At 40.5% G+C, this 21,134-nt stretch overlaps 1 protein-coding gene across 1 annotated transcript; it reads left to right on the forward strand.

Moving 5' to 3' along the window:
- Positions 1-274: 274 nt before the first annotated feature.
- Positions 275-15,786, forward strand: LOC117458778 (vascular endothelial zinc finger 1-like). The gene is made up of 5 exons (XM_034099439.2): positions 275-366; positions 7,156-7,907; positions 12,193-12,262; positions 12,360-12,522; positions 14,000-15,786. The coding sequence occupies exons 1-5, from the start codon at positions 334-336 to the stop codon at positions 14,314-14,316; spliced, it is 1,335 nt and encodes a 444-aa protein (XP_033955330.1). The 5' UTR covers positions 275-333; the 3' UTR covers positions 14,317-15,786.
- Positions 15,787-21,134: the final 5,348 nt, after the last annotated feature.

Genomic DNA, 21,134 nt, shown 5'->3' on the forward strand with positions numbered 1-21,134 from the left:
AGATTCAGCGAAAAACCTACAGAGGGGAGTTTAGAAATCCAGCTACATCAAATTAATTATGTGACACAAGGGATACGATTCCCATAATGTATTGCACATATATTTCTGAATTATGTTTAAGTTTTCAGCCTTTTTTTGTTTGTATATATTTTATGAGCCACGAAAACAATTACACCTATTATGTTTTAACGTACTAAATTTAAAACGCACCCCCCTAAATAGTATGTGAAATGGTTCAGCCCGTGAGGTTACCGGAAGTTGTTTCAGCTGCCATGTTTGGTTGCTTTGTTGTAGGCTTCTACAAGATTTCCTACAGAATTAGTAAGTGTGGAAATGGAGCCGAGCTGGAGTACGTTTCTTTTTCAAGTAAGTTGACTCATTAGGAGGGAAACCGGGATATTTCGTAAAACAACCTTTAAATAGGTTAGCACTGGATTTCTTAACGGTAAAACCAGTTTTTAAACGAGTATCGCCAAGATCAAGTAACCAAGCAAAACAATGGTATATGAATCCAGGCGTCCAGCTGTGAGGCTTGGGAATGACGCTAGAACAAAAAATCAATTCTCCTCAACGTGCGTTTGAAAAATATGGCTTGTTTTCTATTGTACGAACACTTATATTACTGATGTTTAATAACTCGACAGCGTTGGGGTTTTTTCAAGTTTGTTTGCCGAGTCGAGGCCAGCAAAACATGCGGGATAATTTGAAGTAAGGCTGGAGGCTGCACCGTTACAATCGAGACAGACCTGTTTTTTTCCCTGTGACTGAGGGCTTTGATCGGACGCCTTCGGATAATGAGATGGCGATTATTTTCATTGTGGCATGGATAACACTACAGATGATTCACATTTAAAGTGGTAGCAGTTTTTAAGCGGTGGATAAGTGTATACGTAGGTTATCTGCTGCTGAGATTTACGAACCACGATTCGCAAGTCCGCGGTGAACTTTCCGCCTGCCTCAGCCGGTTCGACAGTAACTAGCCCAGTTAGCTAACGGTGTTTAGGCTGCCTTCATCAAACTCACTGGCTAATGTAGCTTAATTTGGGCGAGGCTGACGCAATGTGCTTACAAAACTAATGTTAAGCGGCTCGATAAGCAGCCCTGTGCAGCTCTCTGTTTACCAAAAATATATTTATTCGGGAAGACCGTGGTAGAAAGGAATTCAAAGTATGCACACAACATCAGCTAACACTAGCAACGAAGAAGCAGATTTGAAACGAGCAGCGGCATTACGCAATGTATAAATCCCTTTCAGCCAGAAACTGAGGGCTGCTGTTGAGATGTGAGTGGTTCTCACTAAGATAAAAGCCTTTGTTCAATAACATGAATTACATGTTTATTTACCATGGCCTGTCCAACCCTAAAATAATTAAGGCTAGTGTGGACGTGAACACCCAGAGTTTTTTTTAGATGGGGATTAAATGTTTTGCCGCGTTTTTTTAATTGGAATGCCTTTTTTTAAACGTGATATGTGTCCCTATTATAAGTATATGACCATTCTGTGGTCTCTGGTCGATTTCCAAGTCTTACGAGGGATTTGTTGATGTATTCCCTGTGCCGTTATGCCCCAGTGTTTTTTAAGTGGGAGTGATGAACTCCTCATGGGAACAGTGAACTTTAACAGTTTAGTGTCATTCACACAAAAAACCTTCTTCTATCTTCTATCTATCTAATGTACATTCTCCACAGACTTGATGGCTGTTAAGTTAATTATCATTATTAGATTCATGAGATATCACAAGTTATTGTTGGTAGTACTGTTGTGTTTGAGTCATTTGCCAATGCAAGCCATACATGTGTATTTAATACATTGTATAGGAATCTGTTTAACCTACAAAGAAACATGTTTACTGTATAACGCTTTACATTCACTGTACAGATAGGCAAATCAATAATTAGCTTAATCAAACTGATGCTGATAGGGTTCCCTGATCGGATATGGAATAGAGGAGGCATATGAAAGTCAAATAACTACAGGGCTCATGTGTGTCATCAGGAAACAGAGAGTCTGGAGGAGGTATAATTACCAGATGCAAGCTTGGAAATCATAAATATGTTAAGATGCATCTTAACGGTGTAGGTAAGGCCCCTGCTGCACAAAATTAAGTTAATACTACTTATGTTGTGTTTTTAACTAAAGCCCTGCTAAGTATTTGTCAAAAAATAGTATTGTACTGACTGCTTTTATTATAGTTGTAATACAATTAGGATTAGTTTATTTTCAGTTGTTGTATACATCAACCTTTTGTGGTGTTAGTAGCATTGCTGTCAGGCTGATCACTTACTTACATCTGAGAACATTTCTTCCTGGTGAAAAAGGCAGATGGGCAGTGTGGCTTGTTTTGGAGGATCTGGCATCCAGCCAGAAACTTTGCATTTATTATGTACCGCACACTGTTACTCTATGAAGCTCATGTAAATGTGTGTGCAGTATTCATTCTGTCGCTTGACGTAAGAAGGGACATATTTCATTCAGCTTCCATCCCTTGGCACAGAGCTGTTAGCTTAGGAGTACTGCAATATAATACTTTTAGTAGAAAGGTATGTATAAATTAAAAGATAGTAAACCTATTCTTATTTTCGTGCATTTTAAATGTTCCATATTGTTGTGTAAATGAGCCTGACTAATACCATAAGTACAGCTGCCACTCTTAGTTTTTGAATGTTATGCAGTATCATATAAGGAATGGTTTGGCTACAGTTCATGTTGTTCAGACGACTTGAGATCTGGATGTGTATAGTCATATTACAATCCTTCAGTGCCTTACGCTCCATACTGACTGCTTTAGAAACTGCAATAGCTACAACAAAACAAGGGGGAAACGGAATAAATGCTATGTATGCCATCATTCCAGAGGCATTTGGATGACAACTTCCCAAATGTCTAATAAGAACGTGATGTTCAACAGGTGGACACACTATACTGCACATGTTAAACTAGTATAATTTCCCTTACAAGACATGTAAACATTGTTTAAAAATAGCTGATGGTGATTCACTTTGCTTTGATTTGTGGGTATAGCTCCGTTACTTAATACTCTGAACAACTGGCTAAAAATACTGAACATTGCATTTTTTTCATTGGGCACAGAAAACACAAGGTCCTACTGAAACAACCACAATTACATTATTACTCTGTATTCATGCCTTAGGTAAACATAGGAATTAAAGGTCAATATTTTAGCTCTGGTTTGTTCTCCACCACGGCCCCTGATATATATTGTCTGGGTTTTTAAGCTTGCAAGACTTTGTTTACCACTATCTCTTTCAGTTGCCATATGGTGCCTAATAGGGAGCTTACTGTGGAGCTTGTTTTGCTTGAAGCAGGCCTGTTGTGTCAAACAGTCCCTTTGAAACTACACAAAGTACTTTTAATCATTATTTATGTCAGATATATCAATTAAATAATTTAGTGAACAATAGAGGTTTAAGTCCTAGTAAAGGCTTTAACAGTGGAATGTTGGTGATTTATACTGCTTTGCAAAGATTCAACTTATGAGTGGATGTACATCTGTTACAAAGATAACTCACCATTATGTTTTCTCAAAAACACTGAGAAACATGCAAATACTGCATAAAAAGTATTGCTTTGTTTTTGGAAGTTACTGGCTTTGTTTTGACCACTTGTCGCATAACCTATATACCTCTAATTGCCTATTACAAGTATATCAGCATTCAAGGTACAGCATCCCAGCAGCATTCTTATAGCTTTAAAGGCAGGGAAAACCCCACAAACATTGAGTTTTGGAAGAGCTGGTGTCAACTCAGCAAACTAGCTAGCAAACAATGTTTTTGAAACTTGTATACAAGTGAAAAACAAATTCGCAAAGTTGAAGAGAAGGCTATACCTATACCAGAATATATTTTTTATTTTGTTTCCTACAACATTTGTTTAGCTCCCCTCCTCCCTTCCATATCAATTAGGGTTTTTGTTGTGTAAAAATTGGGATTTCTGCAAGCAGCTGCAACACAAAAGATTGAAGAAAGACAAGTGGTTAATCCGACTCAGACCATGAGCTCAATTCAAGTCTACAGTGGCCCGTGGAGCCATCAGGACACTCCCTCCATTTTGATGTTATTTATGAGGGAGCAGCCCCAGTTGTCAGAGTGCATTTGTGTCAAAATGGTCAGAGCTGCATGAAGGCACAGCAGCTTACAGGCCCTGCACCTCTGTATAGAGGCAGGCTGTCTGCTGTGGCTGTGTCTGCACTTCACAAAGAGGGTTCCTCGGCTGGTATCCCCCACCCAAACATAGAGCCCCCACCCCCGGTGTGCCAGCGCACGGGCTGGCATTGGCATCATGGTGACTGCTAATCCTGGAAGGTGGCAAGTGTGAGCAGGTGCTCAGACAAACGGATGGGTGGGCTTGGTGGCATTCTCCACCAGTTCCCAGGTCCCATTGCTTACGAGGGAATGACGGTGAGCTTGGTCCAGTAGTGTGTGGATAAACAATGTCCCCGTCTCATGAATAGATGAGCCAAATCAATGAAGATGAGCATACAAAGATCCCCCGCTGAGGCATCACTGCTCAGATTTGTGTCTCTCACAATAGGCTGGATGACATAAGGAGGACACTGTGTGGTTCATTTTTCTTTTCTGTCCCATGCCTTCCCTTTTGCAACTCCTTTTTCTTGGCTGGCCTTCTGAGATGGATGAATGAACCTCAAAGGGAAAGGTCAAGCATTTCACCTTGCCCTTTTCTTGCTGGTGTTCCACAACACAGTCGTCTTGACGTGTTCGTTTACCAAAAGCAACAGCATAAACGGTGATAGATTATTTATGTTTTGATATTTTAAAAATGCTTTCTTAGCAAGTTACTATACCATTTTTGTAAGGATCTTTTAAGTGATATGGATAAATAGAAATGTTAAATTACCTTAAACCTCCATTCCTATTCATTATGTTTGCCTTCGATGGATGTTGTAAGGGCAGTCCCTAGATAAACAAGAATCTAAGGCATTTCTTAAGGGGGGGTAACTAAGGGTGTCCATATACCAGTATTAACAGTATATATTTAATTAAATAACAATCATTCAGCGTCTCTTAAATCATGCTTTTGTACTGTTATTCCCTGTACAGTCAAATTTGAAGTCTATGAATACTTTTAATATACGTTTAGTAACAGCGGAAATATCATTATCTGTTATCGTGCATGCGTGCCGGAATTTAGATTTTCTCGAACCTTGTTAGAGCATGACTAACTTAAGCTGACAAACTCCAATAAAAGTGTGTGTGTGTGTGTGTGTGTGTGTGTGTGTGTGTGTGTGTGTGTGTGTGTGTGTGTGTGTGTGTGTGTGTGTGTGTGTGTGTGTGTGTGTGTGTGTGTTGTGTGTGTGTGTGTGTGTGTGTGTGTGTGTGTGTGTGTGTGTGTGTGTGTGTGTGTGTGTGTGTGTGTGTGTGTTTCCCTCCTTTACTTCACCATGCCCTCTAACTGAGCTCCTTTGCTGAGCTGATGGCCAGCACTGGACTCTGCTTTGCCTCTTATTTTGGTATGCTTGCTTCGCAGTCACATGACGAATCAGCACTGTCATGATGGGATCATTTTTCATCCTGCATATTTCGATCCCAATGCACTATAGGGGTGTTGAAAATAATCGTTTCTACGATGCATTGCGATGTGGACGTGGACAATTCGGTATCGATGCAGTGACGGAAGATAATCGGTTTATAGCGTAGTAACGTTGCTTCCTGATTTTCCGGCCGCAGCTTTACTATAACGTTTTTTTCTTTGTCACTTTAAAATCAAATCGGTCGGTGAGGCAGAGATCAGGGAACAGACGTGACAGCGGCACAGCAACACCAAACACGGAGCAGTCTACGCACCAACACAAGAACACCAGTCCAGAACCAACAGCAGAAGGACCCGCTCTGAATCAGTCCGTGTCGCTGCGGCTCAGAGACACGGACTGGGATTTATGTTTTTCAAAGATAATCGCGTTACAATCATGTCAAGTTTTTGGTGGATTTAATTAAGTCTTGGATTGCAGAGTATGAATGTCCTCTAGCAATTTTCAGACGATATATACGTGTGTAAAGTTTGTGGAGGCAGGAGGAAAAAAGCTTCCGCGATCACCATCTCCTCCGTTCCTCCAAGCCCCGCCCCCTCCCTGAAAATAATGAGTGACAGGCTGATAGTGACCCGATAGAAACTTTATTATTCACTTAATCACTGAGATATAATGAAGCTAACTTAATCTCATACATTCATGGGATTTATGTAACAGTAAGACAGAGAATGTAAGTGTGCACCCACATGCAGTATTTTAGTTTGTATATGCTATTGTAAATACTCCTGTTGTCTGCTGTGTTCAGACTCATGTCCTGTGTGTGATGCCACATTCAGGACATTCAGTGTCCTTTTTTTAACAGAAGACCGTTGCTAGAAGCTGCAGCTAGACTGCAGAAGCATTATTTTTATTTATTTTTGGGATGGAACAACTTCACACACAGATATAGGGAGGCTAGACCTATACAATTCATTTATTTTGGTTTATAAATTAATGTCAAGACATTTATGTTATTGATTTCTGAAGCACTTTCTAAATGATAAAAAGAGAGTTCATATGTATTTACTGCATGTATGCATTGATGAAAAATAAGCCATGTGCAGTAATATAGAAAATTGATGATGCAACGCATTGGTATGAATCGTGATGCATCGGGATATCGAATCGAATCATTGACAGGATAATCGTAATCGAATCGTGAGACCAGTGAATATGCACTATGAGGCATCACTTCATTAACGCTAGATCCAGTGCCCAGTTTGCATTTTATAACATGTTACTAAGCCTTCAGACCAACCTCCATTGATGGTACTGTCCGTAACACTTGTTGTATATTTGGTCATTCTTATGCAGGCTTGGAATTTAGAGTTTATTGACTGAGTGGGAAAGGCCAATAATAGAAGAGCTAAAACACTCTAAAAAATTACATAACGTTACTGTAATGCAGCCTTTTAAAACAGTAAAAGACAACATTTGGGATATGACAATATTCCAAATCTAAGACATTATCTTGTCTCGAATCACAATATCTATATAGTGATATATTGCCCAACCCTACCTTCAGTTTTATTTGCTTTCATGTCAAATGCTAGTTTTAATTCAAGACAAAACCAAATGTTCATCTCTGTGTGTCTGTTTGCTTCATCAGCAGGCCAATGAAGCCCTCCACCACCAGCATCATGTGGCCCAGAACAGCCTGCTGCCACTTCTCAATGCAGGAGTCGAACAAATTGACCAGAAGCCTATCCTGCCCATCCACATAGAACAGAAGCCCCCGACCAGCGCTGCAGAACTCCTTAAAGACAATGTGGCCAGCGGAGGAGGCGGAAGGCCACAAGTTCCCGTCATTAAGAAGGAACACAAAGGCAAGACGCCGTTCGTCTGTGGCTACTGCAACAAGGCCTTCCGCGACAGCTACCACCTGCGGCGCCATGAGTCTAGCCACACTGGCATCAAGATGGTGTCGCGGCCAAAGAAGACCGCCCAGTCAGCCCCGACCATGGTACCCATGATCTCCACCATGTCACGAGACCACAACGGCCACCCCTCCTACATCTCCACGGTGGCGGGAATCCTCTCCACGGCGACCACCTCGGTTTCCTCGAGCGCAAGCATCATGACGTCGTCTGCAATGGGCAACATGCAACAGCAAAACACCCCCAAGAAACCCGCCAAACCGGTCAAGAAGAACCACGGGTGTGAGATGTGCGGCAAGGCCTTTCGCGATGTCTACCACCTGAACCGCCACAAGCTGTCCCACTCGGACGAGAAGCCTTTCGAGTGCCCCATCTGCCAGCAACGCTTTAAGAGGAAGGACCGCATGACCTACCACGTTCGCTCTCATGACGGGGGGGTCCACAAGCCTTACGTTTGTTCAGTGTGTGGGAAAGGCTTTTCCAGGTAAGAGCATCATTTGATTAAACTTAACCACGGCTGATAAGATGCATTCATGTCAACAGTGCTCTATGATGAGTGAAGAAGATAATAGTTTGCGATTAGTAACACCTGCAACCTTAAAAACAACATTTTTGACAACATGAAGGTCAGGGATTCTGGATCTTTCAAAAGGCATTCCTAAACCTTAATAAACACCTTAATTAGTCTTAAAATGTCTTAAATAATGTTGGTGCAGTTTTCTTACCATGAACATACAGTTAAAAATTATATTTGGCATGAAAAGTTTTGCGTATGCTTTAAAATATAATACTTAATGTACACCTCTGATGTGAATACATTTGTCTTCATGCTCACAAACAGACTGGCCCACCCTGAGCGAGGGACGGCCGTAAAGTGCTTGCAACAGATTTCATGGGGAGATAACATGACCCGTTTCAAATGTCTTTGTACATTCCTCGTACAGCTCCTGAGGTCCTGGAATAAGCTCTTATGTCACCTCTTAGACCAGAAATGTAATATTCAAAAAGAAACATGACACAGTTTGTTCATAAACAATCATTTGAAATGACTTCAAGTGTATTAAACTTACACTGATATGTCGTTGAATAGTTATACAACTATTTAGTTTTGAGTTGTTTTCATGGCTTGTTTCACATAGTGATATAATAGGCAACCTTACTGAGTAAAATGAGCACCCCACAAATGTGGAGCATGGACTAAAGCAACAGTTTAAACTTTTTTAGCTATAGTCCAAATGATTCAGTAAAAATGCTTCTTAAGACAGGCTCATTGCAGCCTTGGACTTCCATAAACAGGAAGTGGATGTGTCTAAAATGTGCAATCTGGGCCTTTAAATATGTTGCTGCGCGACATTCCCTTCCAGTGAAACTCTTCTGTATGTGTATCTGAGTAAGTGTTTGGTTAGCAGGAAAGAGGACAATGCACTGTGACGATAGCACAATATCAATTGGTGAAAAAATGGGGGCAAATGCAAAAAAGAAGATAAAAGTAATATGCTTTCAATCAACAAGTAACAAGGCAATCGTAAACAGGATGTATGCTTCTTATATTTAATGTATTCCTATGTTAGTGGGTGAGAATAATTTCACACTCTGATGGTTGGATTCCAGGGTCATGTAGAAAAAGCTTGACTTGTCTTCATAGAAAACATAACATGGTGATAAAAAAAAAAATGCATTTTATTCATTATGTCAGTCAAAAATAAAGCTTTTGCTCAGTTAAGTAAGAAGAAAATGCTTGCTACACTGAATCCCAACATTCGCTTTGCACATATGTATTAAGCACAGGCATTGCAAAGAGACATAGGTGCACCTTTCTTTATTTTTACTTTACCAAAAGTTCATTAAAAGCAACCATATTGCTTTTTACAACCTATGACTTGTTTGTGAGCGATTCAGCCAGCTGTTTGGATAAGTCAGCCGCACCAGGATTATATATAGAGGGAGGATTGTATGGGCCATATAGTGTGTGCATGTCGCCTTCCACAGTGGCTGTGTGTTTTTCTTTTCATATTTGTTAATGTGCTATGCAGTTTAAATTTGTACTTGTATTGACCCCCGCACCATTTCAACCACATGGTTCAACAGTCGCACATGGGAGAGCACCAGTGGTAGATTATCAAGGCGGGGGGAGGGGGCAGGGGGCGTCATTTGTCACTTTGCGGTTCCCGCCAGCATGTCACAGACTCTCTTTCCCCTGGGAATGCAGTGGTCCGTGCGCTAATGCTCAGGTCAACACATTTAGTATGTAGGGATAGGGAATAAATATTTTGGGTCTTGTGGTGTCTTTAATTTGAAATGTATAGACACACATTCACTGTTTTTTTTTAAAGAGCCAAAAAATCTTGACAAAGACATCAGCAGTGCACCCTAGCCAAGCTGTAACATTAGCACCATGCTGTGTAGGGCAGTTTCAGGCAGGCCTCCAACACTGTGACGTGGGGATAGGGATTCATCAGCCTACTGGAAAGTGAGAATAGGGACTGAAAACAGGCCACTGAGTCACTGCCATTCAGCCACATACGTACGCAGTCGCTGTCTGAGCTTGTTGTCAAAGGGGCACAAAAATTGGAATGGGGGCGAAACAGATTGAATGGCACTACTGGGAAGATTCCACTTGACCCCTCTCATTGAGTAAAGAAAAAATTCAATCCAGCAGCGTGAAACTTTCCGGTTTGGAAGCAGCTGCCAATGCTGGAGCCGGCCTTACTCACGCCATTATGGCACTTCCAACATGACTCAGCTTCAGGCTGACAGGAGGATCAGTGCCAAGAAAGAATTAGTTTCACTGTAAAGGTCAAGAGGCAAAGCTTTTGCTCGCAACTGCTGATATGCGCTGAGTAGGGCGGCACAATATATTGACATTTTATCAAAATCACCATATGCACTAGCCAATATATTCATATATTTATCCAAATCGTGCAGCCCTAGCACTGACCATTGAATACAACTGAGAAATGTGTTTTCTTTTTTGAGTTTATTTATTTGAATAAAGCCGTATATTTGCATACCACTGTTTTTTTTTTTTTTTTAAAGTTACGAATATATATTTGAAAAATACCGTCTGTAGAAAAAAGTTGCATCACCTGTTATAGTCATGTTTTTTTTCCTGTAATTTTCATTTGTATCAGGAACTTGGAACATGTTAATGGTTCAACTTGAGTCATAATGCAAAAATAAGTGTAAACGCAAGTGGCTCAGTCAGTCGGGGCTTGGACTGGGAGCTGTAGGGTCGCCGGTTCAAGTCCCCGACCAGACCTAAAATATGGATTGTGGACTGCTACTTGGAGAGTTCCCAGTTCACCTCCTGCCCCTGCCGTGGTGCCCTTGAGCAAGGCACTGGACAGTGGCTCCCATTGTTCCCCGGGCGCTGTACAATAGCTGCTCACTGCTCCTAGTACTAGACTCCTGGTACTAGGATGGGTTAAAAGCAGAGGCCAAATGTCGCTGTGTGCTCTGCGTGTGTGACCATTAAAGAGAGTTTTCTTCCCTCCCAATTCTTCTATTCTAAAAGGCTAAAAAAGCTTGGCTGTTTTTTACATTCTAAAAGGTGATGGCCATGGTCAGCCTAATTACTCACATGTGTATATGTTAACATGCATTTGAAACTTTCTCATAGTCGCTTTATAAATCCAATAATTCAATCCCTTCACTGCATTAACAAAGTTATACTAACTTTGTGACCTACATAGCCTCTTACAAATCCTCAGTGAGAGATATTGTGCGCTCAAGGGTTAAAGGAAACCACAAGCTAAATTCCTGGGATTTTTCTAAAACATTCTCTTCATATTTCTGTAAGTAACTCCAATGCTGCAAGAGAATACACAGAAGTGGTGTAGCCTATTGCTAAACCGTTACTTTATCCCAGAAAAGAAGTGGACAAATGTACCAGCTCTATGTGGTGCGCGTTGGAAACTAGGTCAAACTAATTCACGCGCCATTGATCATGGAGAAGTAACTGCCATTGACTGACATTTTTGGGACTTCTTTTGCGCCCATCACCTCATTATGGAAGCAAACGGAGAACATCCATATGTTTCCAAACTTCTGCACCCTCCATTTAAAGATGACATTAGGCTTTGTGTTGTTCCTTGTCAATAAGACTAGATAAACACACTTGTGTATGTTTGTATCTGTGGTCAAATCACAAGTAAAGTAGATGTAACCCCAAAACATTTGTCTATATATAGTCAACATTAAAGAGGCACCATGCTCATTTTTGGGTTCATATTTGTATGTAGTGTCTCTACTGTGACATGTCTCCATGCTTTAATGTTCAAAAAGCTCTTTTCTCACACTGCCTGTGCTGCAGCACCTCTTTTCACCCTCTGTCTGAAACCAGAGCCCAGTCTGCTCTGATTGTTAGTTGGCAGACTCTGCTGTGATTGGTCAACCGCTTAGAAACGTCCCGCCCCTTAGCCTATCATGTGCAATGTGTTGGAGCGCTAGCCAATAGAAGCGCAAGTGTTACGTAGTGATGTCACTATTTTAAGGCAGTATGAGAAACCAAATCACTTTGAACATTAAAGCATGTAAACATGTCACTGTAGAAGCACTAAATACAAATATGAACCAGAAAATTAGCAGAATAGCGCCCCTTTAATCAGCTTTTCGAGTAGCGACAACAACTTGTATCAACTTAAAGTTCTGTGCTACAAAGATGGTGTGGAATCAAAACACCATGCTCTGTTACTCATCTGAACGTCATGGAGCTCACGGCATCAGTCCAAAGATTGAATGTGTTGTGTTGTTTTGTTCTCCCAATCTAGGCCAGACCACTTGAGCTGCCATGTGAAGCATGTGCATTCCTCAGAAAGACCGTTCAAATGTCAAGTAACGGTAAGAGTCTTCACTGCACTTCCAGATTACCATCATTATCATTCATTTTGTTGCTGTTCTCCTCTGACCTTTGACCCCGTGTTGTGTGCGTGTGCAGGCCTGTACCTCTGCTTTTGCCACCAAAGACAGACTGCGCTCCCACATGATCAGACATGAGGGCAAGGTGACCTGCAGCATCTGTGGGAAGATGCTGAGTGCAGCGTACATCACCAGCCATCTGAAGACTCACGGACAGACCAACTTCAACTCCTGTAACAAAGGTACGACACACACCTCTAACATCACGAATGGAAGGTCTGCAGCAGATAACAGAGGATTTCTACAAATCTTTAGTCATTGTATTTGGCTGACGCTTTTATGAAAAGCCTCTTACATACACTTAAAAAACTCAATTCTGTAAGTCTAGGTTTTTACAGCCCTCTCCAACACTGTTAGATATTGGCAGTGTGGCAGACATCTTTTTTTAATAAGTTTAATTAAAGTTGCTGCCTCCTTTTTTTTAAACCTATCAATTGTTTAATGATTAAATCATTGATACAACAACTCAGAACAACTTTTTCCCAAAATTCTCCAAGACCATTTTGGCCGATTGTAAGTCATTGTAAAATGCAGCACAAAACACAACATAAACAAAGGTTGACAATGATATGAAACATCATAAATAATTATTACACCAGGCTTCCGATTATAGTCAATGGTGAAACTCCAAATGTGAGCCATGTTTCTTTAAACCCCTAAAAAAAGACAATAGTGAGTCCTACATAATACATAGAATGCAACCTGAGAAAGAGAGGATAAAACCAAACATGCATTATTTAATAACTATTTAACATGTATTTTAAAAGGAAAGGAATATTCCCTATGTGTCTCTAGTTATGTTGACTACAATTATTCACATCCAATGTCTTATTATGGCATAGCTTACACAGAAATGTGCTTATAATATTGGCAGGTATAAAATGATTGGCTAAGGTACATGTCCAAACAAGCTGAACCTGGATAAACACACACACTGGCCCGTCCATCAACATTTTCTCACAGGGAAAGATGAAAAGAATGTTAGTCATCAGTACATGTTCAATCCCATCACCCCGCCCTAATCCTGGTTGTTAAAAGTATAAAGTTTCGGTACAATGTTACATTAGATTGGGATTATACAGAAAGTTTGGCCCATTTAGCTCTGCTTTTATCTTAAAGGTCACCTATTGTACTGTGTTTTTCATCAATATATTATAGTTCTCAGATATGTACAAAACATGCTCCAAACACCAAACAGATCATTGCAGCATTACCCATAATCCCCTCTGTTTCAGCCCTGTTTTCAAAATGCTGATTCTCTGTCTGTTACTTTAGATGAAAATAAGGAGCCCCTCCCCACGCCCCTCTGAGAGATATTTGGTTAAAAAGAACTCAATGGTGCTCTAGGGGGAGATTCAGGTGATAAGGGGGTGGGGTTTACCTTGGTTGGTGATTGGCTAATGGTTACACGAGCCAAAAAATCGTTATGACATCATAAAGTGGCCAAAATCTGATCAGCTCATTTTCAGACAGGTTTTTATATAAATGGATCAGGACAAAAAGAGAGAGAATCTTTTTCCCGAAACTTTCAGAGTCTCTACACAGAGGGGACACATGCTGATGTAGAAAAGACATGAAAAAGTGGATTTTTCATAATAGGTGACCTTTAAATGACTTTGAATAATTAGTAGTTAAACGCTCTTTCTTGTGTTTCCCCAGAGGGTAACGGAGTCTGCAACTCTAACTCGGCTACACCCGTGACCATCTCTGCCCCCATCACCTCTTCGATGAACCGGGGCCACTCCAACCACCCAGTCACCATCGCTGCTCAAATGAACATAAGCACCAACACGGTGAACGTGATGTCTGCGATGGGCCTCCAGCACCCGGTCACCATCAGCGGGCCCGTCAACATCTCCTCCCTCAACATCCCCAATTCGGGGGCAATGAATATCGCCCACCCGGTCGCCCTAACGACCGCCATGTCCATGAATATGGGTGGTGCCGCTCAACATCGCCATGAGATCAATGGATAGCATGCCTTTTCTGTCCCAAGTCTTGCCTTCTTCCCCACCCTGGTAACATGGAGGGTGTTGAACCTGGGCCAGAGAGAAAGGGGAAAATTAAGTTAAACAAGAGACTCCTGTCCTCCCCCCAACCCCCTACACCCCTCCATTATGTTTTACCCCCCCTCTGAAGTGGACATTTACACGAGCTGTGCGGCCGGTAGGAGCTCCCGAGTCACAGCTAGTGTTAAAGTGACTGACACCAGATGCAGAACACTCGAGTAGAAATCGCGTAGGATTTATCTTGAAATCAGGACAAGACTTTAGAGTAGTCAGTTAGAGTGATGAAACTGTGATTTGTATAACGAGAAACAAGAGGAGACCATTCCTCGAAGGACTCCGTAGGAAAAACACCCCTGTGCTTTTGTAAAAGGGAGATGAGAAACGGACTGAAGCAATAACTATGATTGCTGTTTTTGGTGTTTTTTTGCAAGTTCTCTCCCAAAGCTTCTGGGGTGTTACTTTGTATGTTTCTTTTATTTTTATTATAGCCTGCTAATCACTATTTAATGTTATAGGAAATGAGTCTAGTAAAAGGGACAGCCGCTTCCATTTGCATGGAAGTACAGTGGGGCAAAAAAGTATTTAGTCAGCCACCAATTGTGCAAGTTCTCCCACTTAAAAAGATGAGAGAGGCCTGTAATTTTCATCCTAGGTATACCTCAACTACGAGAGACAGAATGAGATGAAAAAAAATCCAGAAAATCACATTGTCTGATTTTTAAAGAATTTATTTGCAATTATGGTGGAAAATAAGTATTTGGTCAATAACAAAAGTTCATCTCAATACTTTGTTAAATACCCTTTGTTGGCAATGACAGAGGTCACACGTTTTCTGCAAGTCTTCACAAGGTTTTCACACACTGTTGCTGGTATTTTGGCCCATTCCTCCATGCAGATCTCCTCTAGAGCAGTGATGTTTTGGGGCTGTCGCTGGGCAACACAGACTTTCAACTCCCTCCAAAGATTTTCTATGGGGTTGAGATCTGGAGACTGGCTAGGCCACTCCAGGACCTTGAAATGCTTCTTACGAAGCCACTCCTTTGTTGCCCGGGCGGTGTGTTTGGGATCATTGTCATGCTGAAAGACCCAGCCACGTTTCATCTTCAATTAGGGCTGCAACAAACGACTAATTTGATAATCGATTAATGAAACGATTAATCGACTATTCGGACTATTTATGCCTTGAACAATTTCTCAAATGCTCTTATTTAGCCATCAACTTTAGATTTAGCTTGAGGTTGTTTTAGGCATGTGGAAACTAACAATGAAGACGATAAAGATGATACTTGATTCAAAAATACATAGTATTAAATTAACTAAACACATTTTGAATAAAATTAACATTGCTTTTTATTTAAATAAATAAATAATATTTCACATCAAAAGAAACAACAGTGTTTTAACAAATCGTATTAAATAATGTGATAACAGAATTGTAAACAGAATAGCTGAAACTTTAACAAAATAAATAACTCAGTTACCCTCTAATCTTTTAACTCCATGTTTGTATAATTGAGTTAACTCTGTGTGTTGCTGCTAGCATACATAACACCTGACGTGGAAAAGTTACTCGTGGATGGGGCTACAGAGCTGCTAGAAAGACAGTCGAACCCGGTGCATTCCTCCGTCTGAATGTGGTGCACTTTTGCCTAAATGTTTAGACAAACTGCTCGTGTTTAAAGTTTACACCCACACCTCGGAGCCCGTTCTCTCCGCCATCTCCGCAGTGTGTTGCTGCATGTAGCAGCCGCGTGTGTGTATACTGCCCCGCCCCCTCGCACACAGACGGGGGAGAGAGATCTCGTCTGATCGAAAATACATCATAGACGCATTTGTTGTCTTTTTGCATATTAGAAACGAGTTGGCGACACTAAGACTGCGATATAATGTTTTTGTAGCAATAATACATGACATGTATTTTTTAAATGTCTCCAGTACCGATAAAAAGACCAATAACGTTGGAGCTTAATGGCGCGTAAAACACACGTGATGACGTCACCAACGAATCGACGACTGAATTAGTTGGCAACTAATTTGGTAATCGATTAAGTCGATTAGTTGTTGCACCCCTATCTTCAATGCCCTTGCTGATGGAAGGAGGTTGTCACTCAAACTCTCACGATACATGGCCCCATTCATTCTTTCCTTTACACGGATCAGTCGTCCTGGTCCCTTTGCAGAAAAACCGCCCCAAAGCATGATGTTTCCACCCCCATGTTTCACAGTAGGTATGGTGTTCTTTGGATGCAACTCAGCATTCTTTCTCCTCCAAACACGTCTAGTTGAGTTTTTACCAAAAAGTTCTATTTTGGTTTCATCTGACCATATGACATTCTCCCAATCCTCTTCTGGATCATCTAAATGCTCTCCAGCAAACTTCAGACGGGCCTGGACATGTACTGGCTTAAGCAGGGGGACACGTCTGGCACTGCAGGATTTGAGTCCCTGGCGGCGTAGTGTGTTACTGATGGTAGCCTTTGTTACTTTGGTCCCAGCTCTCTGCAGGTCATTGACTAGGTCCCCCCGTGTGGTTCTGGGATTTTTTCTCACCGTTCTTGTGATCATTTTGACCCCACGGGGTGAGATCTTGCGTGGAGCCCCAGATCGAGGGAGGTTATCAGCGGTCTTGTATGTCTTCCATTTTCTAATAATTGCTCCCACAGTTGATTTCTTCACACCTATTGCAGATTCAGTCTTCCCAGCCTGGTGCAGGTCTACAATTGTGTTTCTGGTGTCCTTTGACAGCTCTTTGGTCTTGGCCATAGTGGAATTTGGAGTGTGACTGTTTGAGGTTGTGGACAGGTGTCTTTTATACTGATAACGAGTTCAAAGAGGTGCCATTAATACAGTTAGCAAATGGAGGACAGAGGAGGCGCTTAAAGAAGAAGTTACAGGTCTGTGAGAGCCAGAAATCTTGTTTGTTTGAAGGTGACCAAATACTTATTTTACCGAGGAATTTACCAATTCATTCATTAAAAATCCTACAATGTGATTTCCTGGATTCTTTCCCCCCATTCTGTCTCTCATAGTTGAAGTGTACCTAGGATTAAAATGACAGGCCTCATCTTTTTAAGTGGGAGAACTTGCACAATGGGTGGCTGACTAAATACTTTTTTGCCCCACTGTATATCTTTTCACAGTGCTATAGCGTTTCTTTGTCTCCTCTGATAGTAGCTCTTGAGGTACAGTGACTAACTTGTACAGTTGACATAATAATGTATTTCCATGTCAGCATTTTTAATTTCTTGCTTTTGTCGATCAAGCGGACGTCTCAACGTGAGACCCTCTTGAAGAAGAAATGTTTTGGGGGGGTTTGCTAACGGTATGGAAACAAAAAGGTTTGTATTTTTTTTTTTATTTAGCCTTTTTCGTTGTTTTCAGTTTTCCATGAAATCAGTATGGAATGAGTCTTGCACTGAAAGCATATCCTACACAGGTGGACAGCAGTATTATCAAAGATCAAATCGGAGTGTTTCGGTTAGCCAGCCTGCACTTGACCGCCATCTAGTGGCTGAACGTGGAACAGCCTGGCCTTGTTGTGAAGCTTTTTCAGGCTCTTACTGTCGTCACAATGGTAACTTATTCGTTTTGTCTGACTCTTCTGTACACTGTTATTTCTTTTAAACGATTAATGTTATCTCCCCAAGACAATGCTAAGGACCCTTCACTCAGGAAACACACATACAAATCCCATTTCACATGGACTTGGTTCCTTTTTAAATTGACTAAATCTGTCCCTTTTTTAGATTCCCCATATCATTTAGCATTGTCCCGTTGTTCGACTTTACTACAGTCGGGGACAAACAGTCTAAGAATCATTGATTTCAACAAAGCCGTCCATTTAAGTAATAATTCACTGTGCAATGGCATACATGCTGTACTTTTTTCCTTTTACATTTTAAAGGCAAGTTCAGCCTCTGTCTGAGATCTGAATGATAGAAATGTGTCCGAAGAACAGGACAGGATTGATGTTGCATGACCCCCAAACACTAGCTGTTGAACATTTTAATGAATGCCATGTTGCAGCTTTGTGTAAATGCAATATGCATGTTTGTCACCCCCCCTCCCCCCCTCCGAGTTTTGTTTAAAACAAAATACTAGTGTAGATTTTTCTTTGTTTTTATGCATTTACGTAGATACACTATGATAGCCTGTTTGCCAAATTTGATACGATAATAATGTGATAAACTGAACATTTCTGGTGGAATGGATGTCTTTATTTTTTAGGAAAAGAAAAATAATTGAAATTCCAGGACCCTTGTGAAAGCAGTTGAATGTATATCTTTGTACAAAACTATTTTAGTTCCAAGGATATGGTAGTTACAGTAGATGTGAAAGATAAGATAACTTTTTTTATAAATCTTTTGTATTAGAACATTAACAATGGTAATTTTGTATATATGAGAGGCAGGCTTTCTGATTAGCAGAAAGGTCAAACATTCCTACATTTTTCTAAATGTATGTTTGTCAAATTATTACATAAACATGCGCAATGTTATGTGCCTTTTATTTGGGTTGTCTAAATAAAAGAAAACTATCAAATGTGTTTATACGTATTAAGTTCATTACTATTTAACACATTGACAGGGAATTTCCAGTGTTATAAATAGAAGCTTGTTCTTGTGTCATTGAACACGACACTTAATGGTGTGCAGACTCAGCTGGGGAAATGGCAACATGTTTTGTGCTCAACTTTGACATTTTATAAAACCTAATCCAGAAAACCTTTCTTTATTACAAACACCAACTCTAGTTTTGTTCCTCTTTGAAGGTCCCTTATTATACTCTTTTTCAACAATATATGATATCTCCTCCGATTATACAAAACATGTCTCTGAAGTGTTTGGTTCCAAAAAACACAATGGTGCTCCAGGAGGAGAGTAACACCTGCCGACCTCATCACCTATACGGTGGGTGGGTGTTACTTGGTTGGTTCGTGGCTAATCGTTGCCCATTTGCGATGCGAAGTGGCCAAATCTGATTAGCTCATTCTCAGACAGGTTTTAAATGGCTGTATCAGGCGAAAAAGTAGACAATTTCCAAATCCCTTAACACTGTAGACACATATTTATGTATAAAAGACATGAAAAAGCGGATTTGCATTACCAGGTGTGCTTTTGAAATGGCAGTTTTTTCTCTTCACACATTCCTGATATCCTAACACATCCTAACAATTTTTCAAAACACATTGCTAGATTTTAGTTTGAGTTGCCTTTCCACGCAGCAACTGGCTTTCAATTTATTTTACTTTATGATACAATCTACAGTACGGTTTTACATAGAGACAATTAAACTTTTAGTAAAAATGAATTCAAATGAAAATGTCAAAGGTTAAGAATAAATCAAACCTCTGGCGTGATTACATTAACAGATGCAGCTTGTTCATCACCCAGTGTTTTCCTCTACAACGGCGCCCGGCCCGGCCCCCCCCTGACATTTAAAAAAAAAAATACATATATAGCACCAAATTGCACTTTCTATCATTACATTGCATTTAGCTGACGCTTTATCCAAAGCGACTTACAATAAGTACATTCGACCAGGAAGACACAACCTTGAAGAAAACAGAATCATATAAGTACATCAGGTTTCATAGAGCCAAGCATTATACAGAGTAGAATAAATGAAATGGAGAAGTCTAATTAAACTAGAATATAACTTACAGTGGTTGCTGCGTCAATAGGTATTGTCGTCACCCTGTCTAGATGCACACGGTCACTTTTCACATTGAACATGTGCTCTTTTATTAAATAAACTAAACGCTTTCATTTTAAGTTGTGAGTTTAGTGTTTTTGACCCTAAGAAACACTGATTGCATTAATCAATAACAATAATCCACAGCTCCTCTCTCTGCTCCAGAGGATTACAACAACAAAAAAATATCCCAGTTTTGAGGTACTTTACTTGAGTATTCAAAATGGTTGCTACTTTGTATTTCTACTACATTACAATTTAGAGGTAAATCGTGTACTTTTACTCCTACATTATTTTGATACCTTTTAGCAGATTTTGTTTAATGATGTGAAATATAGTCAGCACTTAAAATACTTTCGTTACATCTGGAGTAAACTTCACACGCTACCCTGCAGTATACAAGTCATTAAAACAAACCCTTTAACACGTCAATATTTATATAAAAACATATCATTTATATTATCCTGAAAGTACTTCTCCCACCTCCCCCCAGCACAAGAGAAGGTCTTATAGGTATGAATATTTACATTTTGAAGGTGATGCTTAATGTTGCAGTACATATGTGTCCAGCAGGTGGAGCTGTCTATACACGTTTCACTAACCGATGACGTTTATGCCCTCTACTTTTAAATCCAACCTAGTCCCTCTTTAAGGAATAGTTTAGTGGTCTTCTCTGAGGACATAGTGATTTACATTATCCTATGATAGCAGCCAGAGTAAATAATATCTCATTAGGAAATGTATTTTGCCTGGACTGGATATTTTATGTCACAGGGAATAGTTGGGGTATCAACATACAGACAGATGTGGGGAAAGAAGAATGGAGAAACCGACTCGAGTAAGCTAGAATTTGAAAGTACTGCCCCTCCTTCCTCCAGACCTCCTTACAGAGCCCCTCCTCCTCCAACACACACGAATGTGCACATGACCAATGAGGGCACGAGATAAATGTGTGCATGAGATGGAAGGCTGACAGGCAGGTAGGCCAGTTATCTGCCGCGGGCCGAGGCAGATAATTGGACTTGCTTTTTACAGCGCCACGGCTTCCACAGATGAAATATTTGTATATATTTATTGTCAAAGCATTTAAT

Source organism: Pseudochaenichthys georgianus, chromosome 14 (genome assembly GCF_902827115.2).
Source record: "Pseudochaenichthys georgianus chromosome 14, fPseGeo1.2, whole genome shotgun sequence".
NCBI lineage: Eukaryota > Metazoa > Chordata > Actinopteri > Perciformes > Channichthyidae > Pseudochaenichthys > Pseudochaenichthys georgianus.

What these genes read in the sequence shown, in the direction of transcription:
- LOC117458778 (XM_034099439.2), top strand. Translation starts at nt 334, where the DNA reads ATGGAGCCGAGCTGGAGTACGTTTCTTTTTCAA. An exon ending in GGAGTACGTTTCTTTTTCAA is followed by an intron (nt 367 to 7,155) that starts GTAAGTTGACTC and finishes TTGCTTCATCAG; the next exon opens with CAGGCCAATGAAGCCCTCCA. An exon ending in CTTCAACTCCTGTAACAAAG is followed by an intron (nt 12,523 to 13,999) that starts GTACGACACACA and finishes GTGTTTCCCCAG; the next exon opens with AGGGTAACGGAGTCTGCAAC.